The 27,656-nt window shown below is 38.6% G+C and overlaps 1 protein-coding gene across 2 annotated transcripts in view; it reads right to left on the bottom strand.

Annotated features, from left to right (window-relative positions):
- Positions 1–27,656, bottom strand: part of lrrtm4l1 (leucine rich repeat transmembrane neuronal 4 like 1) — an 84,121-nt gene that overhangs the window by 31,374 nt on the left and 25,091 nt on the right. Inside the window, exon 2 of one of the 2 annotated variants that reach the window (XR_006008540.1) lies at positions 25,655–27,348. Coding sequence is in view for 1 of the 2 variants with exons in the window: in XM_041970818.1 (XP_041826752.1) it covers positions 25,718–27,348 (1,631 nt within the window). In the remaining variant the exon portion in view is untranslated. The remainder of the gene's footprint in view (positions 1–25,654; positions 27,349–27,656) is intronic. The other variant, XM_041970818.1, reaches the window with a different exon arrangement.

Here is a 27,656-nt window from a genome sequence, read left to right on the forward strand (position 1 = left end):
ATTTTTTAATGAATTAGTTTGTATGAACACGGTGAGTATAAACTGTATTAATGTGGAACTGTTTTAATTGGATTGCATTGGATTGGTTTGAGTTGATTATGTTTGTAAGATGACTTCAGATAATTTTGTTGTGAACTGGTGTTATAAATATAAAAGTGATGTCCAGTTAAAATACACCTGCTAAGAAATCCAATTCATTCCAATTCATGATAATAATATTTAAGGCAGTATCAAATTGGTCTACCCACATCAGCTCAATCATTTTGACAAGTTTAAAGAGGCAGCATGTAACAAAAGCAAAGGTCAATGACAGAATATACCAATATACCAAAACTGTTTCTATTAGTATCTTGTCATTTTACTAAAAGAGCTGTTTTCTTAAGGCCCATCTATGCTTGAAGCAGAAGACGGATATGCATCGGTTATAGGCATAATTTGTTCAGTTTTCAGGGAGCCTAGCTGTCTGTTGCTTGACACAGAATACGCAGCAATACCCATGGAAATCATGGGGTAGTGCTGAGCAGAATAATCTACATGTGACCAGCAAACAAGAGAAGAAAAAGAGGATCAGGAAGGGAACAAAAAAGCAGAAGAAGAATGAAGATGAGGACAACTGTAGAAATTGCACATGCACATGCAAAAGAAAGGATATGCAAGTGTTTAGGGCGTGTTGGGCGGTTGGAAACAGCTTCATGCAGTTGCATTAGTGCTGCTAAATGATGTCTGAAGCTGAAGTTGACTTGCGGAGGTGAACTCTGAACTTAGCACTACCCACTAGTGGAGAAACTAACTTAACAACTGGTAATGCAAAAGACGCATGAAGTATGGGGATGGTGACGTATGACAATGTTTGAAACGGATGACCCTATTTACATATGTAAGAGCATGAGCATTTAGAACGTGCCACTCATATCTATTGTGCCCACTTAGGCTGGGCTTACACCAAACGATTTTCACGGTCACAGACTAAAAACAGAAGTCTTCAGGAAATCTTCGCAGTCTTGCTGGAGTCACAGCGCGCTCCCGTCATCACGGTCATTAGGTGTGAGCTGGTAATCTGTTTAACGTCAATCTTTCTCCAGTCTTGGATCTGCAACAATTTCTAATATGTTAGATATTATCGCAAGTTGCAGTGACGAAACACGATCAACAACCAATAGATGAGCTCTGACAAAGGCAGAAACAGGAATCCCGACATTCAGACCATCGGCAAAAAAGGACGGTAAAAAAAAAAAAAAGACGAACAAGAAGCGGCGATGAAACATCGTCGGTGGACCGTCCAGAAAGAGGAGCGGGTGGTTATTAGAAGTAAATGTCTGCTGTGGATCATTTATGTGTTACAGTATAATGATCTAACAAATAAGAGAATAAGAGAATTCATCCCTCCAGATTCTGATGAGTCGGTGTAACACCTGGTGGAGATGCAAAGCCACACTTAATAATGATGGTGTGTAATTCCTTCCTGGAGGGAAACTCTCCCCTTGTTTGCTTTACTGTGTGCAGATCAGCCCTGTTCCATATCAACTGTCCAACATATCACAAAAAATGCTAAAAGAATCTAGTTGCAGTAATTTGTGACCCTATAGATTCAGTCTTTGTCAAATCTCAGTCTGAGACTAGGCTGAGACTTAAGACTCTAAACATTGGTCTTTAGATGTGAGCTGGTAGTCTTCTGCAAATCTTTTAAAAGTATTCTGGTGTAAGCCCAGCCTTACATGGCAGTGCCCACTTACATGGCAGCTGTCATACCTGTGCCACCATTTTTACTATGTTGACTCTGCATGGACAAACAATTCTGTGATAGGCGCTAAAAGGCATCAAAAGAAGTTACCTGTATTGCAGTGACTGCTGCACCTGAAGCCGCTGGGTCCACTCACAGATGAAAACATGTTTATCTCTAGAAAAATTTTGCCCACTAACAGCCACCGTCCATTTACAACTGTACTTGGCACTGACAGTAAATTTTATGCCCATTTTTACGATTAGATGTCAGTCATTCTTACACACTGTACCTGTAAGTTTAGTTAAGGAATGGAAAACTCCCAGTAGTCAGTTAAATTAGTTTTGCTTCTGTGTTTGGTACTTACAAGCAAGCGTTATCAGTCTAATGCAAAAACTAAGTTAGTGGACACACTAAACATCATATTTGCTGAGTGTTTGCATGCTGGCAAGCTGGTATCAGCATTTGGCTCAAAACACAGCTGGTCCCTGGTGTGAAGAAGATTGTTTAAAGATTCAGATGTTTAGATGTGCTCTATGCAGCGCTTTCATGCCATATCCTGTCTCCACAAAGTGAGGTGAACTCTGTCTCTGTCCCAGCATTTATAGGAATAGAGATGCTACCAGTTTTGACAAAATGGTAGAATTTGATGTCCTGGAAAACAACAGCTTTGAGGTGCCCTAATCAGTCCTGTTGGTCACCTTACCACAGCCTGGATGAAATATCTGCACTCCACAGTTGTCGTTTTCTGAGTAGACACCTTCTAAAGTTTTCCGTAACTGCCTATATGAAGCTAACTCAGTCAGCCAACATTATTCATGCAGATATCTTCACTTTAGCATTCACATATTTGCCTTTTCTCTGTGTTTTGTCTACTGCAAGAAGCAAGAAAACTCAGGACCAATGAAAGTAGGCCATTTTACATTCATCTAATTCTCACAGTAGCAAGAAGTGAACAGTGTTGATATTTTCATGGTGAGCTCAAGCTGCTCAAACTATGATATTTTGCAAAGCCAAGTAGCAGAAGCCTTGAAATGTTGAGAATTAAGAGAATGGGATAGTGCTGCCACACTTTATTCTAACTTAATTTTGTTACAAACTGTGACTGAGGGGCTGGTGTTGTTTCAACCTTGTAAATCTGTTTTGTCAGTGTGTGTTATTACTGTAAATAGTGGTCACACACATAAGTAGGCATGACCACAGTAGCGGATTTGAGTTGTTTGGCAGATGTTTACATGTTGGTGTATTTTAGGACAGGTTTTGTTAGTATCACAATTGTGCTGGATAAAGACAAGAAAAATCCTTATCTCGAATCTGAAAATGAAAGAAGGCTGGAAGTTGTGTGTCTAAACAAAATTCTGTCCTCTACCTTAACCCTTTACCATAACCATAACCATGTGTACTACTTTAATGACATAAAATGACATCAGATTCTCAAATCTATATGAATGAAATGCATTAGTTTCCAAGGTGGCATGTTATTAATACAAGTTACACAAGCAGTTTTACACTAAATCAACAAAGGAAAAAGGTAAGATAAAGCATTACATATGAATATCAGCTGTGCAAGTGTGGAGTGGTGTGTGTTGGTATGGTCTGTGTGAGCCAGTTCAAGTACATCATTGTAATGGGGTATAAAGATTGTGTGCATTGTGGGAAGGGAATGTGGCTGAGGAGAGGGTGGTATGGGTGTGGGTTTTAGAAGGGTGGGTTTTGGTAAAGTGAGGTTTGGGGGAAGAGAAGAGTCAGTGTCCTGAGGGCAGCACCTCAAACTCAAGAAACAGAACGTGGGAGGGGTTTTAGAGAATCTTGCACACTGTCCAAGTGTTGGAGGCAAACTTTAAGGTGCTGTCAAAAATTGTACCCAGGTACCTGTATCCTTCCACCACATCAACTGTTTTCCCATGAATGGTGCTCACTGATCCTGCAGCCAGCTCCCTCTGCTTACTGGAAAAGGTTATCACCATGTCTTTGGTCTTCCCACCGTTTAACTTCAGAGAGACATTATCACACCAGTGCACAAACTCATTGAGCACTGAGCTGTGGTGGTGTGAGGAGTCAGACGGCAGTGACTGTGACATCCATGTACTTCACAAGATGACGGGTGGTTGGCTCTGCAGTCATCAGTGTACATGATGAACAGCATAGTGACAGGATGCAGCCTTGGGGAGAACCAGTGGAGGTGAAGGAGAGGTCGGAGAAGGTGTTGACCATCACCCTCTGACTCCTGTTGGTCAGGGGGTCAATCAGGATGAGCTGGTCATCCAGATGGCAGCAGGACACGAATTTCTCCGCCAGGACTTTCAGCAAGTCTGTCTGTGGTGTTGGGGAGTTCTGGATGTTTGTGAATTGTGTTTCTTACAAATACTTTAACATCATCAACCCCCCTGGATCCATGAGAGGTTTAGTCACCATGACGATGTGATTCTTTATAACCCTCTCCATGGCCTCCATTGGGAGTGAGGTGAGAGCCATTGATCTGAGGTCATTTAGGGTTTTAACCAAGGTCTTCTTAGAAATGGGGACTATGATGTGTGTGAGTGTTTCCAAAGTTGGGGTATCGTGCTGCTTTCCACTGAGCTCTGAAACAGCTACAAGAAAGTGGTGGTGACCTCTTTCTTGTCAGACTCTGTTCCAGCGAAAAATGTTTTCTTCTTATTTAGAATTCCTTGGAGTTTTTTGGTAATCCGAGGTTTATTGTTTGGGAGAATGTTCTTAGTGGGGATTATGCTGTCCACACAGAAAGTAATGCATGAAGACACTGTGTCCACCTTCTCACTGATGTTGTTGGAGGTGGAAAGAAGAATGTCTCAGTGGGTGGTTTCAAAACATCCCTGCTCCACTTAGTGTCCTGTGTTGGTTCAGGCTAGTGGTGTATAGGTGTGAGTATTGCTGCTGACCATATACCCAATTAAATGGCCGATGAATGCAATAATTCTTTACACACCAAAAAGAAGAAAGTCATTGCAGTGTGTGCAGGTAAACTTTTCTGTGGTCATAATCTCAAAACGTTGTCAGTGGGTTTTTTTTTAAACTGCATTATTTCAAAATAATTTTTTGGACATTTATATCCTCATTCAGATATGTTGCACTTAATTTTACAACTCGCAGCTTTTCAGTTTGTTCCATTCTACACGCTTTGACTTATAAAGCTTGACCTTTTAGCTGCCCCTCAGCATCTCTGGAAATTACATAACCTAGTTGCTCTGTTAGATTTTTCCACACTGTATAACTGATTCGCTGCATTCTAAAACTTAGAGTGTGGTATAGTGTGTAGGCAGGTGTGCTGCTCATTGTAATTACACTGACACTGTAAACAATGTATGATGCGGCAGCTTCCTCTAACTCACATTCTCTCTCCGCATATGTGCTCTGAAGTTATTAAGACTGTGGCAGAAAAAGATGTTTGTGTATTTTCGACAAAAAAAAGTGAGGGTGGGTGGGTTGATGCTACTGTTATCTAAGGATGGAGTATATAGCGACTGCCAAAGCCTGTGGCAAGAGGAACAAGGAGAGAGGGGTGTGTGTGTGTGTGGAGGGGCAAGTATCAGATTAGAAAATTCAATTTAGGGCAAAAGAGGGGGTGGATCTTTTATATAAGGTGCCACTGAGATGTTTTCCCCTTCTCTGTAGAAGACACAAACACAGACTTTTAAAAAAAAATCTGCTGTAGAATCTTCTCTCCCTGTTTTGGTCGTGTTATCCAGTAAAACAGAGGAACCCTATTTGTCTTAGCTGCAGGGCCAAAACAAGCTCCAGATGCTGCTAATAATACACCACACAGTGGGGTTTGTGTTGAGAATGTATGACTGTATTTCTGTGTGAGCGATAGGGAGGAGCGCCAAGAGTAAAAAGCCACATTTACAACTTTTCAGTACCATCATCCACTGCACCCTTGGCGGGATTCCTTTTTGAGGATGACCCAGCAACCGAGGGAAGAGGGCATGAAATTGCCCCTCTGAGAGAGAGAAGAGATTTTTACAATGAAGAAGTGGAGCTACTTCTCGGCGACATTCTTTCAGTAGCTGTTCAAACTGCCCAGACTTTAGGTCAGAAGAAATGAAGATATTTTTTAGTTTTGCAAGCCATAGAAAATCTCAGGAAGTCGGTATCAATGTATATCTTGGCTTCAAAAGCCTTTTAACACTGTGGTTTAGTTATTGGCTGACAGAAGCAGCCTGATCTCATTCCCAGCGTAAAACAGTGAGACTTCAAAAACTGCATTTAACAGACACAGAGGGAGATTCTATTGACCATAAAGGCCTTTTAATTATTCAGTCTTTTAAAACTGTATCTTGCTTGATCACAGAAATGATGAATTTAATCATTAATGGCCAGAATGAATTTCATAATTCACATATTGAAAGCTGTTTCTGTGCCTGCAAGGAAGAATTGGGGAGAAAGAGCTGGAAAGCTAAATGGACTGGAATATGGTGTGTGAGACTTTCTGTATATGCATTCAGATCTTTTTTCATAGCATTTGCCTTTTTTGCACTTAATCTCCTAATAGTTCTGATGAAGGAGAGGGGAGAGGGAGCAGAAAATGAAAGCGGATTTCTAAGTGGTTTTTGGAGCAATGCCTGTCAAGTGGAACAGGACTGGAGGGGAAATTAACCAGGGGACATGCAAGTGAGCATTTGGGTTGGCTGTGTGGCATTCTTCACTCTTCAAAGCTCTCTGGTAGAGGGGTACAGTATCTTTTAACTGTAAGGAGCTGTTGGGGGAAAGAGCAAAGAGAAATAGCAAATTGACACTTTATTAGGTACAATTCTTTGTCAACACAAATAGTTATGCAGCAGCTGAATGCATTTAAGCATGCGGACATGGTCAATACAGCTTTCTCTAGTTCAAACTGAGCATCACATTGGGGAAGAAAGAGGATTTATGTGACTTTGAACGTACAAGGATATTTCATAAACTGCTGATCTACTGGGATTTAATGAACTGCGGCTATAAATCACACAGGCAATAGAAGATTTTAAAAATGCTGCCTGGTCTGTCGAGGCTCCATTTCAGAGTCAAAATATAGATGGTAGTGTCAGAATTTGGTGTGAGCAACATGAAAGCATGGATCTATCCTACTATTCATGGTTCAGGCTGCTGCTGGTGGTGTAATGGTGTGCGGGATATTTTCTTGGCTCACTTTGGGTCCATTAGTTCCAACTGAACATAAGTTAAATACTGCAGCCAACCTAAGTATTGTAGTAAGGTGTAAAGAGACCCAGTAAGCCTATGGTTGGTAACATTAATTACCTAACACAAATTTTCTTTGATTATTAAAAAATATCTGTATCTTTTATTTTTGTCAAAGTTCACATCATTAGATCTCTTGTATTTTGTTAATTACTCATGATTAGATACTTTCTGTGAGCTTAAAACACATTCAAAAGGATGAAACAATTTATTTGAAATTGTCCTCTTATTAACTGTCTTCTCATTTGTTCTCTTAATTAGGACATTTAGATATCTACATATGCTATTGTATTTTAAGAAGCCATTATTTGGCAATCGTATCCTTGCTATGCTGACTTGAAAGTTAATATTTCAACATTAGCACATTTAAATCAACTTTTTGCTGCCATGAAATTAAAAATGTCTCAAAAAATGGCTCATTTTTGCCACAAAATGGTAAAATATCTGTTTCAACATCTGATAGTCGATGTTTAGGTTCTGTTTGGAATAAAATGTGAGTTTATGAGATTTAAAAAGCATTACACTCTGTTTTTATTTACAACTTTGGAGTTGTGGTTGTAGTTGATCCGCATATTAATTATTGTCGTAAGTTGATTAGTGGCACCTAATGTTCTTGTTTTAGCTAAACTCCCCACATTTTTTAATTCACTTATTTTTCCTCCAAAATGATGTGTCAACAAACTAAGTTTTGAGTTTAACTTCTCTGACAGTGGAATAGAAAAATGATCAAGTCTTCAGCTGGTTGCAGTAATACAAGAGTGTTGCTTTCTCGTACAAAAACAACAGCTGTGCCATTTGAATGATAGCTGTGCCTCAATAAGATTTTTTTTTGTTTGTTTTTGTCAGGAAAAACCTATTTTTGATCCACTGCTGCCTCATGGCAAAAAGGTTCCTGATCCAAATTTCAGCCTATCAGTGTGAAGTTTATTCTCTCAGGGTATTCCAGCTTAGTCCCACTGTCCAAAAACATCCAATATTAGGTCAACTGGTGATTCTAAATTGCCCCAAGAAGTGAGAGTGCATGGATGTTGGTCTTGTTTGTCTCTGTTTTGGCCCTGTGATGGACTTTTGACCCATCCAGGATCTACCCCCCCACCCTCACCTGCTGGCCATTGGGTCAAGCTCCAGCAACCCTCAACAGAATAATATAGATATGCAAAATGGATAAAAAAGGAAATAGTTAAAACAGGCAATGGAGTTTAAAATGATGAGAATTGCTCTGAGAATGAATGCACCATTGATTAATACATGAAGGTTGTTGAGAAAAACTACAGGCCTGTATTTGTTTTTACATTTAAGGACCTTTTGTTGAAGGTCCTCGATTTATTTAATCATTATCATTATTTTTTAAACCCAATTAGAAGTTACAGTTAGAAAGAAGTGATGTAATTATTGATATACTTCTACTTACTCAAAAATACAGAAATTTTATGGGAAGTATAAGATGCACCTCTAACGTCTTGGTCTTTAAAACCCTGGCTTTTAAGCATGATTTAAGAGTACCTTGTGCCAGCTGTGGCAAACAGCTCCAGTGCAGCTGCTTGAGCTAATTTTCATGTGGGCCAAGCCTCACAGACAGGCAGGAGGGACCCTTGAGGCTCAGTATTGGTGCTTGAGTGTTTAAAGTTGGACATCCTGACTTCTATGTTCACAAACTCTTTTACTCATTTACACTAAACAGCTGCATAGCTACTGGCTAGCAGGTGCATAAAAAAACTAAATAAATAAATAAATAACCATATGCATGCAAATAAACACCTCATTTACCACTGCAGTTCATTGCAATGATGCATAAAATAGGCTACCTATTTTAGAAAGAACATTTTTTTTATCTCAGTTCAAGTCATTTAGTTTAATAGATAATACTGTTTCCTCATGATAAAAATGTCTGCCATGAAACTGACAAGGGAGCTCATAAAAATTGTGTTAGTTTAACATGACATCACTTTGCAATGTCTGACCTCATCAAAACACTTGCCATGTATGCATGCAGTTGATGGCCTAATCAAGTCATAACCCGACACACCAGATGGTTTGTTACAAAGAACCATCTGGAAATGGCTGTGTGGAAAATGTTTAGAGGAGGACAGGCATTTTTTTTTTTTTTTAAATACCATTGGCGAAAGCATCTGTTTACTGTTGTCACTACCAAAGGTTAACAATCAGTTCAACAAAGCGTTACAAGACAAATCTATTTGTTGTTCCCAACTTTTATCTTTGGCCACAAATGAAACCTGGAAAAACAAACTAATCATACTGCTGCAATTTCTCTTGTATGTGGTGCTTCTTGTTTTTCCAGTTTTGTTAATGGTGTGATAATAAATACTAAGAATAAAGCTTTATTTATATAGCACTTTTAAAATCAATTTCATACAAGGCTTTGCAAGGCAGCAGAGTATTAAAAACAAGTTAAAAACTTAAGCATGATACAACAATATGAAGCCTAATGAAATTGAAGGGTAGCATTCCCTGCAAAAGCCCAGAAAGTTTAAAGGCAATCTGATAAAGCTAACACTACCAATAATAATATCTATAACAACATTAAGAAGTTATTATCTAGTAACTTAGCACCAGGCAAATTAGCAACAGAATATATGATGCATTCATCAAACAATATCTCACAAGGTGTTGGTGCAAACATGCCCGAATAGTTCGAGGGACTCAGTTCAACTGGGAAAAATTTTTTGAAAAACTGAACAGCTTGTGGTGAAATTGCCTAAAAAGACCACTGACCAGGAAGCAAGAAGAATAAAATCAAACTCATCAACTGGCCAGGACTGAAAAAAGTTTGTTTACTGCAAGTAAAAAATGGAGCAGCAATAAATTTATTCAGTCTTGGGGATTCTGCTCTTACTTTGGTGTTAAAACCCAATGAATCCTATGTCATTTCCTCTTTGGTTCACTAGATGGTCCGTTTGCTTTTAAGGCTCCTTTATGCTTGATGCAGACGATAGATAGGCAGACTTTCCAACAGTTTTGTCCGTCTTCTGTGATGGTTGTGCTGGTTGTGCGTGTAATTTGGTCCATCTTCAAGGAGCTTAGCTATCCATTGCTTGATGCAGAAAACAGAGCAATGCCACTGGAAATCATGGAGGTAGTGTTGAGCTAACATGAAAACAGCAAAAGGAAAAAACCAGAGAGGAAGAAGAGGAACAGGAAGAAGATGACGCAGAACCGCTACATAAAAAGCACCCAAAGAAGAAGAAGATGCAAAAAAAGAAGAAGTTGAGAGAAACTGCTTCTTCTTTGTGGTTTTCTTTTTCGTCTTTTGCTGTTTTTGGATGGTTGTAGAAGCACATTACCGCCATCAACGGGGGTCAAAATGCAGAAGTGAACTCTGAACTCGGCACTGCCCACTTGTGGATGAACTGACTTATTACCCATGGAAATGTAAAAGACTCATGGAAGCATGAGGGTGGTGACTTATGACGAAACTGTCCGTCTTCTGTGTATCTGTCTTCCGCTTCGAGCATAAGTGGGCCTTTAGACTGCAAGCGAACCACCTCAGGGTTCCCTTGCAAGTGAATCAAGACCCCGGGTTGCCCTATTTTTGATTCTTGTGGATTGGAAAGTGCATCAATCTAGAGAAGAGCGGATCCGTCAGTCAGGAAGTCAGTCGATGACAAGTGGATCAGGTCAGTTCTAAAAATAAAACACAAAACTCCAGACTTTAGATAGCATTTTACTACAAAAAATCAACGTCATGTCATAACCGGAGACATGGTCACCAAACCGTCAGGTGAGACAGGGTCTCACTTGATACTTGACATCATGGACGATGAGACGGTATTGGATCAATACCAAAATTGGAAGTACCACCCAGGCCTAGCTTGGGTTACTCAAGCACAGATCATTTGTTTATAATTTAGTGACCAAATCACATCAATGATCAGTAACCCTATTTTTACTTTTTTCAGAGCCTTTTTTGGGGGAGAACTCTCAGCACACTACTACAAGGAAAGTTTTTACAATCGAGATATCATACATATCAACAGCCTAGAGCACACAAGCTATCTTCCAAAAGAAAAAAAAAAAAAAAAAAACAGTTTCAGCAAAGCCGTTCTTTAAAAGGGTCAAATAAGGCAGAAAAATCAGGTCATGTTCATGCTCTGCATAAACAGACACCTAATATTGCCGAAATTAGGAGCATTGTCTTTGAATGATACAGAAATAACTAGTGCATGAATTTATTATGCCAGGATTGAGCTAAAGCAATTCCCTCTTATCAGGCTGTCGGAAAAATTCTTTAAAGCCTCCAGTTGATCCAAAATGTTGCAGCAAGAGTTCTGATGGGAATTAGCAGCAGAAATCCTGCTTTTCCATTTTCAGCTTCTCTTCGCTGGCTTCCTAAATAGGATTTGAGATCCTCCTCTTTCCATATAAAGCCTGTAATGACCAAGCTCCATCTTAATTAAAGACTTTACAGTTCCACATTTTCCCAACAGAGCACTTTGCTCTAGGACTACACAGATGGCTCGGGTGACCCTGAGCTATCCTCTTACTGCTGGGGGAGTTCCCATGATACACTGAGTGTCTCTCGTCACCCTGCTCTCCTGACTCATGTATTGGCAATTATCGCTGCCATTTACCTTGTGTTTCTCTTGGTTCTATCTCATTGGGTATCCCTGGCCTGGAGGTGTTTGCTGTTCTCTCACCCCATACCAACTGAGGCAGGTGGCTGCCTTTTCAAGTATAGTCAAATTGTCTTTTTTTTTTTTTATCTTTGAAATCAAAGACGGAAATCATAATCATGACAGAAAAAACAGAAGATAAAAGTCTAAACGTTAATCTTTTAAAACCTGAGGTCCTCCAGTTGGAGGACTTTGAAATTAGATGCCAAATTCTGCCAGAATGTGATCTGATATGAATGGAAGCAATGATGTTAAATCATCATGCTGTATTGTCACATACTGATCACTTGCTCCTAAAGTTAAACTGAATCATGATATAAAGGGACATCATGTAACATTTTCTGTTGTTAACTGGCCAAAAGCAATGTCTGGATCTATATATGTGTTTTTATTGGTGTATTATCTAATGATCTGAGACATTCTTGTTAGCAAAGAAATCTTAGATTTGTTCATACATATGACGGGTAAGCCGGTAGGGGAGTGTTAAGACAGTCTGCCATCTTGAAACTACAAAGGACAAATAGTATCAACTAAGTCTTTTCCCTGCCATTGGAGCAATTGGAAAATTGGTTAAATTGTTATTCACAAAAATGCAGGACCAATCATATGCAGCAGCTGTTTCACCATCACCAAAAAAAGCATAAAACGGGACTGAGTGACCAAACGAAAAAGGACAAATACATAAAAGGAAAAACATCGGGCTAGCCTTCCCCAGGTAGAAGAAGACCAAGAAGGATAAAGATTTTAAAATGGATGCTGAAGTTGCCAGCTTTCTCCTCGACAAGTCAGTCAGCGGCACTGCCGAAATGAGCCGAAAGCTAACTGTTTTCATTCGGTTTTGTTAGACAGTGTTGCTCGTTAACATGGACAGCATAACAGTATTTTTTAAAATACGCCAGCCTCGCTGTTACAGGAGTGTATGTTTACGTAGTGTCAGTTGCTTTCATAGTTGTTTTACCCCTGACCAGTTATGATCGACAGGGAACTTCTTCACCTGAGTGTGTTAAGTTTGAAATGCATACTTCTGTATTTGTCTCATGGCACATATGTATACTGTCATTGTGAAGGGCGGAAGTCCCGTTGCTGGTATTGTGAAGTAAACAGAAGTAGGCGAACTGCTTTGTTGTAAATATGGCGGCGGCGAATAAAGTTAACGTTCAACTTCAGAAGTGAGTTTTTCATGTTAACTATCGGATGACATGCTCTTATCGGTGTTGTCGAGGGTTTTTGAAACATGGCGGCTACTGTTGCAATACAGTTTTGAGCTAGTTAGAGGCTAGAATGCAAAATACGTTAGAATGCGATACACAATTCCAACGTTAGATGGTAGTAATTCTTACTCAATGTCCCTTTGAGAACTGATATCAGCAAACAATGTCCACTGAATCAATATCGTAACATATATCATATCCAACCTTATTACCAACACTGCTAAGTTGATAACATACTTAACATGGTGTAGTTTTTTTCCCAACTCTGCAACACACTCAAGACCTGAAACAAAGCAAATTTCCCAGCTAAGTTACCATCATGGTGTTTGGAACTATTTGCTGCAGCCCATTAAGACAAAGTTCATTATGTAAACTGCAATTAAAATCGTAGTTTTACAAATTTAAAATTGCCTTGAAATCACTATTTGTGATATAAAAGCAATTAATGATTTGCAGTTCAAGCAAATACATTCAGGATATAATATGTTCCATTTTAATTAGAAGAATATATTACTCTTAGTATTGGATTCAGCTCAGGAAATGGCTTTGCGGTCATTTACCAGCTATCTCTGATATATTGTGAATGTTACAAATTTCCCATAGAATAGAATAGAACTTTATTATCATTGCAGCGAGTGCAATGAAATTACAAAGCCCTCCAGTAAGTGCAAAACAGAATAAAATAGAATAATTGCAACAATCATAATAAATAAGACAAATTACAATGTATATATAATATATAATATAGTTATTGCAACATCTTCTTATTTAAATTAGGTGCCAAATAAAGACACATGATGTAGCTTACTGAGGCACATGAGGTGGAATTATCAACAACTCAACCATTTGCTCAGGGCTCTCCATAAATCCTACACAAGACACCTGCATGATATTAATGGAACATTAACGTGTGGATTTTAGTCATGTCAACAAACTCTCAGCAAAGCAGCACACATCTGGATTTGCAAGGTTTTTAAGTTTGTTCCTTGTCCCAAAATCTCAAGAACTGAAGTGAAAAAGACAGTTACAGTTTCCCCACTGTGCTTAGAAACCATTCTGCATCAGTCCTTTCAATACCTCACCGATTTCTAGCCAGAGCAGGGGGAAATCTGCTCTGCTGCCTTTTGTTCCTCCCCATTTCCATCCACAGAGACTGCTGGTGCTGCACAGAGCCAGAAGAAAAGAACCACGCAGCCAGCTGTGTGGACCAGGGAGATGGCACTGTCATCAAACTAAATAAAGCTGACGCCAACTTCTCAATTATTTAACGCTTGAAATAAGCAACAGGGTGGAACGCTTTTCAATAAACGACTTTGACACCCATCAGTGATGCTGAAAATGCGAGGATGTTTTTTGAGATGATGAGACTTGGATTTCGGTTATGCAGAGAGAGAGAGAGAGAGAGAGAGAGAGAGAGATAGAATACTCCAAGGCTGATTGCTGCTGAAATATTTGCAGTGTTAGAAAGAATTAGGAGATAGCTTTTGTTCTCTGGTAAACTGGTGCGTAATACACCAGGCACAAGACTGTAAAGACCACCGCCTTGTCCTTGGTCTTTTAATCTTTTTAAACTGGTAATTATAGACTGTTTTGTGCACTTTCATCTCCTCACACATTGATTATTGCAACAGCCTGTTCACTTGTCTCAAGTAATAATCCATTAACTGGTTCCAGATTGAACAGAACTCCGCTGCCGAGCTTTAAACCACAACCAGGAGTGGAGCACATCACTGCTGTTTAAGTCTCCTTGTGCCATCACCCTGTATGCTTTAAAAAGTGTTGACTTCTAAGACTCTTTGCAGTCTCTCGCCTTTTTATTTATCTGACCTTTTTAGTACCAAATAAGTATGTGTGTAGACTGAAATTCGCAGGCAGAGATCTTGTATTTGTTCCAAAGTCATGGCTCAAGATCAGAGGCGACAAAGCATTTAAGGTCAAAGCCCTTAAACTGTGAAGCGAGCTGGCTGAGTAAATCAGGTCAGTGAAGTCTGTGGCTTCGCACAAAACATCCCTTGTAACTTAGGTGTTATTGGTTTTATGTGACTGTTTATTTTATTTATTTTTTATTTTATTAATGGATTGGAACACCAGTCCCTATCAATTTATGATAGTTTCCATGACATTGTTGTATGATTTTTGTTTCAAAGTTGCCATACTTGATTTTAAGTATTTTAATCCCGTTTTTATAGTCTGTTATTCATTTAAAAACACTTGTAATCTGTTTGGTGCCTCTCTCTTTTATTTGTTGGTTTCAGAACCTGTCTGTCAGAGACAAATAATAATTGAATACAAGTGTTAAGAAAGCTAAATGCGTCACTGACAAAAGTAATAATGCTTGGGCTCGGAGTTTCACCTTAAGCCCTCTGGAAGGTTCTGTCTTGCCCCATAACATAAAAGAAGCAAATATTTAAACATTTTTGTGCAATCAGACTTATATGTTTCTTTACACAGCCTCAACACTTATTTATATATATTTTATGAATCATCTTTAAACCATTTTTTGTCTGCTTTAGTCATGGTCATTGCTATTTTAGATTTCAGCACTGAATTTTGCTTTCTATGTCTTTACGCGGTTAATTTTTAACTTTGGGCATTTAGGATGTTACTGTTGTTGTGTAATCTGAACTATTAAATTGAATTGTCCTTTAGGGATAAATAAAGTTAAGTGAATCTAAATAATAATAATGTCCTCTACCAAACGACAGCAAAAATACTGTATAATGCCAGTTAGCTAAGTAGCCAGCAACTACAAGATATGTACTTGAAGGCGATGTGCGTTTTTTAAACTATTGTGTAAAAGTTCTAATTGAGTGTGAAACTGTAGCCTGTAGCCTAGCTGTTCACTTGTTAAAATATTGACATAACTAATGATAGAAGTATTATCTGCTTCAATGAGCTTGGTTTATTTTGGTGCACATTAGCGCCGTTTTTAAGCTAATCTGTGGAATCTGTTCGTGCAATGGCCACTGGTGTGTCACAAGTTAGGGCTCTCTTAAACGTATTGCAAGAATCCAGGTTACCACAGCTGTTTGTTTTGGGTTTCACTCACAGGACACAAATAAGACTTCTGAATACTCTCAGGGAAGTGCACAACCCAATTTATGAGCTCAGAAAAACAACTTTATGAAGGTCAGACACGATCATGCTCAAGGATCCGGATTTTCTCTTTTGTAAAGCAAAGGTATCATTCTTTCATGTGTTTTTTACTTTCTTTTTTGGAGGGAGTGGTAGAATCCCATTACACAAGATTGATTTTTTTTTTTAACTCAGCGAACACAATTTCAGAAAAAGGAAATCAAAGGCTCCCAGTAATGCCACTGAGACATAGGTTGCATTTGAAACTGGAGTGCATTTCTAAAGGAGACAAAACCCTCTGGTTGAAAAGCATTCTAATTAGCTTTAGGTTTAACATTGGTTTTGGCCCTTAACCAGCAGGGGATGACACCTTTTGAAGTGCTCTTTCATTCAGACAGCACCCCCAATAAAGTTCCAGTAGCTGATTGCTTGATTAGCCGCCACCTCATGAAATACTTCACAGACTGAAAACACAAAGCACAGGTTCTATTGCAAAAATCTGACAAGGAGACATGATTATACACTCACTTCCCTTCAGCTGTACAAGCCTCAGAAATTAATTCGATGTTATGATGCTTCTGTTCTTTTAGAATTCCTAGCACACTATCTATCTAATTACAGTTGTGTACGCCGCAAGAATCCCACCAGAGTTTAAGTAATGAGAAGAAAGTAGATGCATTTTAACAGTAAGATTTACACTCTAAAATCGAGGCATAAAAAAAAGTAGCCTAGCAGTTTGGGCCGGCTCACTTTTTTGTTTTCATTTGACTCTTTGCCACTTGGAAATTTCCTTATTTTTTAAAGAAAAGCACTGTTGTTTTCTAATGAAGATAACATTAAACTAATCAGAAATACACCCTATGCATAGTTAATGTGGTAAATGACTATTCTAAATGCATATGTCTGTTTTTTAATGAAATATCTACATAGGTGTATAGAGGCCCATTTCCAGCAACCATCACTCCAGTGTTCTAATGGTATTAATTGAAAGCTAATGGATGATTAGAAAACCCTTGTGCAACCCTTGTTAACACAGCTGAAAACAATTTATCTGGTTAGAGAAGCTATAAAACTGACCTTCCTTTGAGCTAGTTGAGTATCTGGAGCATCACATTTGTGGGTTCGATTAAACTCTCAAAATGGCTAGAAAGAGAGAACTTTCAAGTGAAACTCGACAGTCTATTCTTGTTCTTAGAAAGGAAAGCTATTCAATGCGAGAAATTGCCAAAAAACTGAAAATTTCCTACAATGGTGTGTACTACTCACTTCAAAGAACAGCACAAACGGGCTCTAACAAGAGCAGGAAGAGAAGTGAGAGGCCCCGCTGCACAACTAAGCAAGAAGACAAGTACATTAGAGTTTCTAGTTTGAGGAATAGACGCCTTGCAGGTCCTCAACTGGCAGCTTCATTAAACAGTACCCGCAAAACGCCCGTGTCAACGTCTACAGTGAAGAGGCGACTCCGGGATGCTGGCCTTCTGGGCAGGGTGGCAAAGAAAAAGCCATATCTGAGACTGGCCAATAAAAGGAAAGATTAATATGGGCAAAAGAACACAGGCATTGGACAGAGGAAGATTGGAAAAAAGTGTTGTGGACAGATGAATCTAAGTTTGAGCTGTTTGGATCACACAGAAGAACATTTGTGAGACGCAGAACAACTGAAAAGATGCTGGACGATTGCCTGATGCCATCTGTCAAGCATGGGGGAGGTAATGTGATAGTCTGGGGTTGCTTTGGTGGTGGTAAAGTGGGATATTTGTACAAGGTAAAAGGGATTTTGAATAAGGAAGGCTATCACTCCATATTGCAACGCCATGCCATACTCTGTGGACAGCGCTTGATTGAAGCCAATTTAATCCTACAACAGGACAATGACCCAAAGCACACCTCCAAATTATGCAAGAGCTATTTAGGGAAGAAGCAGGCAGCTGGTATTCTATCTATCGCAGTCACCAGATCTCAACCCCATTGAGCTATTGTGGGAGCAGCTTGACCGTATGGTACGCAAGAAGTCCCCATCAAGCCAATCCAACTTGTGGGAGAATCTTCTGGAAGCGTGGGGTGAAATTTCTCCAGATTACCTCAACAAATTAACAGCTAGAATGCCAAAGGTCTGCAATGCAGTAATTGCTGCAAAAGGAGCATTCTTTGATGAAAGCAAAGTTTGAAAGAGAAAATTATTATTTCAAATAAAAATCATTAAATCTAAACTTGTCAATGTCTGTGGTTTCATGGAAAACACAAAATTGTCTGGGTGACCCCAAACTTTTGAATGGTAGTGTATATATATATATATATATATATAAAATCAATTTTCACATTACTGTGTTGCTTTCTTTTGGCATAAAATGATTATGTTCTGTTCATCAAAAACTGGTGCTCCTGACTCATTTTAATGGTACACTAACATTCATTATGCACATCCCTGGAGCAGTCACTACTATGTAGCGCCCTGGGTCTTAGAAATCTGACTTTGTGTTGCAGCCTGAAACATTATAACATTTATGGCACTGCATCACACACCAGTACCTGGATATCAACACACTGGCTGCACACCATTGCTAAATGGGTAAAGAAACATAAGAGGACTTTGTCAGAAAAAGCAAGGAAAGTGACAGAGCAAGAGATAAGACAAGAGTCAACATCAGACTTATTATGACCTCACTGGCTGGAAAGAGTTCAAAGAAAAAATGGGATGCAAGATGGAAGCTAAATTAGCCATAGTTAAGGGGCACTAAAGTGCTAAAATCTACCAAAGTTCAGTAGTGCTTTTGTCTATGTTACTTACATTAGTCTAACTCAGGGGTAGATATGTTCACTCCTCATCAAGTTCTGCTCGGTGATTCATTTATGAATGAATGAAATGAATGAAAAATACTTTATTAATCCCAAAGGGAAATTCAATTACTGACATTATTTGAATCAGGTGTGTTGAAACAGGGAAACATCTAAAACTTGCAGAACTCTCGAGAACCAAACTTACCAACCTCAGGTCTAATTGAATAAATGAAATCAAGTCTAACTGAAACAAGAAGACTGAAATGAGTAAACCCAATGATGATTCATTTAAAAACTAATGTAAAATTAGTTCAAACTCACCTAAAACTGCGACTCAACTTCAGTAAGTAACTGTAGATAACGTTGATTGTAAATTATGTTGATCCAACCCAAATATGTTAATTTGAAATAACATATTTGTGTAGGGCAAAAAGAAGGCCATGTAATTGTGTAAAAAATTAGACTTTTTTATGATTTCTTTTCAAGAAATTATCATTTTAAATGTGTCAACACTTGTGCACATTTTTAAAGGGGTGAGAGGGGCTTCCATCCAGGATTATTGTGAATGGAGAATTCAGAGCCAACTGGAGCTTTTATTTCCACTAAACTGCATTATTTGAATTCACATAACAGTCTAAGATCTGTCTTTTGTTACTGTTATATCATCTTATTCCTCACGGCTGGATGGTTAACTCCTGAGATTAGACCAGGACACAGACCTCTTTTACCAGGGCGTGATGTCCCAATGAAAGAGGTCTGGTGACGACTATGCCAGCACAGCTTCACTTCATTTTAGCAATCACTGTATGGCAAGCCGTTTTGACATTTATTAGCTTAACGGGATATGTATGTATTTCAGATATCTGCAATTCAGTTCTTCCTAGGACAAATGAACATTTCAGATATCTAAAACGACATTCTTACTTGGACAAATTATGTCACATTTTCCATTCATGTGTATTGCGTTTTTACTTCCAGAGATCCTAAATGATATTCTGCCTATCTAAAATAAACATTTTGGATATCTGAAATAAAATTCTTTCTAGGAAAAACTAATAATAATAATAATATAGTTTCAGATACTTACAAACATATTTTGGTTATCTTGACACAATGGTGGTGCACCATTTTGACATAGAAAAAGACTGACTCTCCACATTTCTATTTTAGGCAGCATTAAAGCATTCTTCCCAGTCAGAATATTTTTCTAGCTCGTCTGAACTGTGGGTTTCCTGTTCAGAATTACAATATTCCTTGTGATAATTGTGATTTAAGACATTCAAGATTTAAAATACAAAGTGACCATTTTTAACATATATTAGCTTGACTTATTTGTATTTCAGATATCTTTAATTCAATTCTTCCTAGTCGAAATGAACATCTCAGATATCTAAAATGACATTCTTACTAGGACAAATGAAGTCACATTTGCCATTCATGTGTATTGCGTTTTTACTTCCAGATATCCTAAATGACATTCCTCCTTTCTAAAATAAATATTTTGGATATCTGAAATAAAATTCTTACTAGGAAAAACTGGAGTTTCTGATATCTAAATTCCAATTGTATCTAGTCATAATTTTCATTTCAGATATAAAATATGATGACTAAACCAAACTAACACAACTACCTGTGCGTGACCCATAATGCTTTGCGGCTCATATTCCCATGTGAACATGGGAACATCTGAAAAAACTTATAACAAACTGAAAAACAGTTTGACTGAACCTCGAACGAGGCTGTTATTAATCTTGATTAATCGCATAACAATATTTGCGTGAGATGACCGAGCTTCTTGTCATTTCTTTAGGATGGGGGAGGGGCTTACGCAGTAGCTGCTGTTCATGGAGAAGAGTAAACTATATGTGCTTTCACGTTAGTCACCAAAAGTCTCCAGTATCACCAGTAAAAGCTGTTAAATTTGTAGACAGTCCTTTTTTAAATTTAAATAGAGTCACTATATGTGTCTGAAAAATCACTAATTATAGTGCCAAAGTTGCTAAGTTATTAGCGGAAGTTTACCATGTGCATCAGTGTAATCGGAGTACCAGGAGTTTATGCATGGACAAACGTTCCGCAATTGGTCCGAGTTGTTTAATCTGTTTATATCATGGTCCCAACACAGTAAGCATTTTTTTTTTTAGCAAATTTATTTATCTTTACAAAACTTGCTAAATATGCTTAACTAAAGGAACTTTTTTTGTATGCCTCAAAGTACTTTTTATGGTAAACAACCATTGTCAAGAGACATGTTATGCGTGATTATTCCGTCAAAATCCAACTGATTTAAACCAGTAGATGAACATATCGCCCCATACACATGATTCGGAATTGTGACGTCATTTGTGCTCGTAAGAATGTCATTTTAGATATATAAAGAATTGAATTAAGATATCTGAAATACATATCCAGTCAAGCTAATATACAGTATCTCACAGAGGTGAGTAAACTCCTCACATTTTTGCAATCATTTCATTATATCTTTTCATGGAACAACACTATAGAAATGAAACTTCGATATACAGGACACCAAACTATAAAAAACTCAACTTTGATATTCTGTTATGTCAAAGTATAATTGCTATAATGTTGTCCCAGGAAAAGATACAATGAAATATTAGCAAAAATGTGAAGGGTGCACTTACTTCTCTGAGATACTGTATGTTAAAAATGGCTAACTAAAATTTGTAAAGATTTGTGGATACCTGACGTTTGGTTCATACTGGCACGTTTGTATTTGTAGATATCTTGAAATTCAGTTTCTGCAAGCTAAAATGTGATTGAGGATATGTTTAATTAGAATTCTGCCTAGTAAGAATGTAATTTAGACTAGGAAGAATCTAATGTGTACATCTACCACAAGGAACAATGAGAGGAGTGAGCTTTGAATAAATGTCAAAATGGTTTGCCATATTCACTGTTCAAGTCTGTGGAACTCATTTCAAGAGATGGAACCTCACTCTTTCAAAAGATGCTCCTTTACTTGCTAATTTCATAATGGTGGTGGACAGTTACTGCTAACTCCAAAGGATGTAAAAGCTCCAAAGGATGTAAAAGTCCCTAACAGGATAAAATATTAAGAAAAATAGCCCTGTTGTAGGGATCAAGCATTCAGAGTGTTTGTATGCACTCACCCACTTATCGAGAGTATGGTGACAGACAATTCATCTGACCGTGTCACTTTTTTTGCATCCCTGTAGACCGGCAACTATGTTTTATGCACCACTGAGCTCTAAGATGTTCATTCATCTTTGTAATGCGGGGTTTATGCACTGCAGCCCTGCTATAATATCCTCACTGTATAAGTGTCAACAGACAGCTCATGCTGACGCAGTCCGTTCACGTCCTGCAGTGGCACTTCCACTTACTTGAAGAAAAGCAGCTAATCTGTTTCTCTCTGAATGTTGCATTAATAAATTAACATGGTCATTAAAGGCACACTATGCAGAATATTTATTCTCTGGGTTTTATGACTTTTATGGTTGTGTATTTCTCTGCACAGGAACACCTCTATGATAGTATTTCTCCAATTTCTTCTTGTGTTTTTATCAGTTTTGGGCTGCACCATTTCAACAGAGAGTATCTACAGACACCATTCAATACCCTCAAAGCATGGCTATAAGAATTTAAAAAGAATAGCGATGAGTACACAACTTGATCTCATTTCAGAGCATGACATAGCTAATTTCAGCCATGCTGCAAAATATTGCAGTTTTACAGCAAAGTCTCAAAAACTATAAAATAAATACATTCTCCTGACTATTTTAAAGCACGGAGACACAAATAATGTTTCACTATGTAACAACGTCGACATTCACCATCTTGCTACACGATGACACCGACATTCGGCTCATCTACACCCTTCACCATGCGCTTCATAAAGATGTAGAGCCTTGATGCCATTTATTTGATAGGGTTTGGGTTATGTATTTTATTATTCATGGTTTAGGGTTCCTGTTACAGCAAATGGCCACCACTCCAAACTAATCAAACCCCAAGGGATACATTGTCATGTCACCATTGCTTACGCTGGATTACATGTTTTCTGGTAAGATCAAAACCATTCACGATTAACTTTTACCAGAAACCTGATGGTGCAGCCTCTTCCCTCTGCATTGTACAAAGGTGTGGATATGTTTACTTGTGTTAAAGAAGAGAATGGCTATGAAACAAATCTGTAAATATTAGCAGTAGCTACTTAGTTTGCATTTCACCTTTACATAGTGCTAGGGTCACATTTGACCCCTTAAAACTACCCTAAACAAGATTCTTTTAGCCAAATCATATCTGTTTCTATCTTGTCTGGGGTTTCAGAACCCCATATGAATTGGATCAAACTGATTTGTCTATAAAGTGCCCTGAGATGACATCGTTGTGAAGTGGTGCTATACAAATAAAGCTGAACTGAATTGAATTGACAGAGTTCAAACAGACACTCTAAGTCACAAGGACTGTCTGTTCCCACGACATTAGCCCAGGTTCTCGCAGAAACAGACACCTATTGATCTTTGATGGTTTGTAGCGGGATCTTGAAACAGTGAAATAGTAAAGCAACACGGGAGCCGTCATGTATGATGTCCATAAGGAACAGAAGTTATCCAGAGGTCAGAGGGTGCCTTGATACAGACACAAGATCTGCACCTGAAATGTTTGGATGAACTGGATGGGCGGTGGTGGTTTAGAGTTCAAACCAATATAAAGGTAGTCCAGTTGGCATTTTAGTAAATGACATTGTGTTAGCAAAGTTTCATGCATGGCAACACCTGGATCTGACCTTCCATGATGAGGCTGATACTAACTTTAAGGAGACTGTTTTAAGAGCAAGAATGAGTAATGACTGTAATCATCTTTTAACTTCCAACAATTTTAAGTGTTCTTGCAATTTTCAAATGCAATATAATCAAATCATGATGGCTTTTATGTTTTTATGTCTTTAAAAGAAAACAGGACATGATGTGTGATAGAAGAAAAAAAAAAACATACGTGTGATTTTCTAAAACATTTATTTAGGATTATTCATACATTTATTATTGTGAGATAAGCTAATCAGACACTCTAAATAGATCTGAAATTCAAAATTTTGTCCCTATTAGATGAATTTGGTGGGTGTCAAAATTGACTGAAACCATAATGTGAAGGTATATATTTATTTTAATAATATGTAAGGGTTAAATATGCACTTTCAAAATAAATTTGCAACATATTCGCTGACATAAAAAATCCTGTCTGTGTTTCAAACACATCACTCTTTGTGAGTGATGTTTCACTCATTTTGACTCTTAAATTAGAAGCGACTAGACAAAATGAATTACTGTATCTAAAAGAAATTGTCTGAGGCAGTATTATTATTATTTTATTATTTTTTGCATCCACTTTGTTTAGTGCTTTTAATACCATTTTATTGATTTTTTTTCATATATTTTTTGCAAATGGTTTAATTATTCTTTAAAATCTGCGGGAGCCATTGGTGAATGTCAAAAACTGCCCCCTTTGTTTTTATAGGCTGTATTTGTATTCAGGAGGGTGACTGTAATTACTCTGCTTTTTAAATAAACTCCTTATCACAGCAGATGGATCCACATTTAAGCCATATCATAAGCTCTGGGATATCTAAATTGCTTTCCCTCTGAGCAAATTACCATAAATCTCCCTAAGTAAGGAGTCTTGGACTGTGCCCGTTAAACTTGGCTTAACATTTAAGGGCAGTTGGGCTGCATAGGTAAACAAGACCATGCAACCTTAGACAAGATGTCAAACCTGTGATGAGCATGTTAATGCATTTATCCACAAACAGTAAAGCCCAGTTTGTGGATACTCTAAAATTTAATTCATATTGATTTATTAATGTTTTTTTTTTCTTTTAGCAAAAATTGATCATGTTTGATTGTGCAACATGTTGAGGGGATTTCCTGTCGTTTGAAAAGTGTGAATTGGGATAGAGAACATATTTATTCCCAGACACATAAGAGCTGTTGGCAGGCATTAATACACAAGTTCATGACTCTTCCCAAACACAAACACATACAACACACACAAAAAACACCAAACATGCTGAAGCCAAATAGGGTGAACTGAGTAGTTAGACCATGTCCAATTATTCATGATACCTTAAATTTAGAGTAAACTTAGAGTACAATAGATGGGTTTCTTGCTTACAAGCATTACTGGGTGCACCTTAACCCAGGGAGGGAATCATCAATTGCCAGATGTAGGATTGTAATAAACCTCCCTAACACATTATAGTCTTTTACAAACTCTTGATGACACAGTTATGAAATAACTCAACCATAAAACATAGTTCAGAGGTTTTACATAGATTTGTTGAAGACCTATCTGCATCATTTAGTTTGTCACTGAGGGTTTTCATTATCAGGACACAGATTTTCTTTCAATGCATATTTATCACACAATATCAGAGCTCTGCAAGAGACATAAAGTGAGCTTTGCAGAAACTTTGCTGCCTTTGGGACTCAAAGGACCTCAGTACTGGCCTGTATCCACAATCTAATTTTGCTTTTGGCCAAAGGCTTGGAATTTTGAACAATTTCCAGCCATCTTTCTAGACAATTGGTAAAGTTAACTGCCTTGTCATCCCTGTTTAGGAGCTTGTCTCTGCCAAACAAACTGGGTTGAGTGTTGTTTTTTTTGCCCCCTGGTTGTGCATGCATCTTTGTGATAATGCTGTTAAGAAACCCATCCACAGAGTACACTTTTAAAAGCATAGCTCTGAAAAATCTGTAATTTATATAACAAATAATGCATGATAACATGCCACATGAGAGTCACATTCATACCTTCAGAGAACACTGAAATATACACTGTGACATTATTATGTGGTTCTTTGAACCCATGTTGTGTATTGATTTTATTTTATCCTGGATCAGAAAAGCTTTCTATTTTTTTGTGCTTGGCAGTTAGATTAAACAGTAAAAATTGGAATAATTGGAAACATCTAACATTTAAAGTCAAGGTTTAAAGAAGAAGTGAAGGGTGCTGGAGTTTAAAACAAAAGTGCTTTTACAGGGCACACTAGATAAAGTATTTACCTCTCTGTTGAGTCTTGTATTTTGATTTAGTTTTTAGTTTTAGGCTGATGCGATGGATCATACCTCACACTCCCTGGAGCCAGATATTGTGCAAGTGCAGGAACCAGTGCCATTGCCTAGCACCTCCAATGCCTCTGGTGTGGCAGCAGGGTTGTAGCTCATATAATACTCTTGGAGCTGGGAGCTGAGGTTTTGCTCTGGCTCTGGGCTCTTTTTGCGACGCTTCCGTCCCACCATGGATCGCTGCTGCAGCAACCTGGTTGCACCTGGGTAACGCCGCCACAGCACATAGATAATTGTCAAGATGAGGGACATTGTGAAGAAGAGCGCCACGCTGCCTACCACCACTTTGTGCAGAGTCATATGCTCCATCTCTGGGGGTGTTATATAAGTCGGTCGTGTGTGCACCACTGAGTCTCTGGGGTCTTTGCTCATATGCCCTGGATAGGTGGGATGAGGAATAGGTCGAGGTCTGAATGGTGGGAGAGGCCCAAAGGTGCTGGTTGGTAGCATCGGCGGAGAACCACTTGTGGGGGCATAGGTTGGTTCAGCAGTGGCTTCCGAAATGAGCTCTGACATTGGTGAGGGTGTTTCAGTTAGAATGTAATCAGTTTCTTCACAAATACCATGGTTTCGTGTAGCTTCCATTATTTTCTCCCCCTGGAGATACTTAGGGCTGCTGCATATCATAGTAGTATCTTTACTCCCACGAAAATTCCTCAACCAAGCTACAAGTGGACAAATACCAGTACCGCAATCCCACATGTTTCCAGCAAGACTTATGGAGGTAAGTGAGATCCACGCTGACACGGCTTCCTGGGACACATTAGACAGCTTGTTGGATTCCAGGTTTAGGACTTGAAGGTTAGGCAAACAGTGAAACACAGCTGGGTCCAGTGTTTGAATTTCATTTCCAGACAGATCAAGTTTTTGCAGTGTATACCAAGTCCATGGAAGGCCCTGGTTGACCACTCTGATCCGATTCCATTGCAGATAAAGTGATCGCAGATTAGCCAAGCGTGGAAACAGAAAAAAGTTGATCCTTGAGAAATGGTTGTGCTCTAGATGCAACTCCATCAGCCTTTGCAATCCCAAGAAGGTGGTGCGGGTAAGAGCTTTGATTCGATTGTAGCCCAAATCCAGAAACTCCAAACTTCGGCATTCCAAAAATGCTCGAATTGGAATATTGGAGAGCCCATTTGAACGTAGGTGAAGGTTTTGTAGTTTTCGTAAGCCATGGAATTGACCAGGCTGCAAAATTTCCAATTTGTTGTACGACAAGTCCAGACTGCGAAGATTGGGAACGCCATGGAATGTTGAGTTGTGCAGGGATGTGATCCTGTTGGAGCTCAGAATCAGCTCTTTCAGCCTGCGAATTCCTTGGAAAGCTCGACTGTCAACTGCGGAAATCTGATTATGGTCTAAGTAGATCCAAAGAAGTTGGCTGAGGTGGGCAAACTGATACGGAAGCAGGGTATGCAGTTCATTGTAGCGCAGGGAGAGGCCTTGGCAGCCCACTGTGATGTTTTCTGGGACATCTAAAAATCCTGATGAGTCACAATGGACAGTTTTTCCCTCACAGCGGCAGCTATTGGGGCAAGTGCGCTCCCCTAAGCTGAATAAAAGAGGGGTGCGCAGGAGGAGTAGCAGAGGAAGGAGGAGGTGTGTCAGCCGTCCATCACACAGCAAAGGACCTATGAGGGAATATGAAAAAGATAAACAAATTTAAGCAACTGAGTGAATTACAATGTAAGACTTATTTAGCTTCCTTTGCTAAAGAACATTAGACCTGCTGAATCATATAGAATAAGAAAATTATCATGAAAGTCTGTGGCATGTGTCGAAAAATATCTTAATATGAAAATGGTTGAAAGACATAGAGTCATCTACCCCATAATGAAATTCATTCCAGCGTCCTTCCACTAATGACCGTCTCTCTTTTCTTCTTACTGTCGTATTGACTTCCTACCTTGGATGTAATGAAACAGCAGCTGTAGCCTTA

Source organism: Melanotaenia boesemani, chromosome 19 (assembly GCF_017639745.1).
Source record: "Melanotaenia boesemani isolate fMelBoe1 chromosome 19, fMelBoe1.pri, whole genome shotgun sequence".
Taxonomy (NCBI): domain Eukaryota; kingdom Metazoa; phylum Chordata; class Actinopteri; order Atheriniformes; family Melanotaeniidae; genus Melanotaenia; species Melanotaenia boesemani.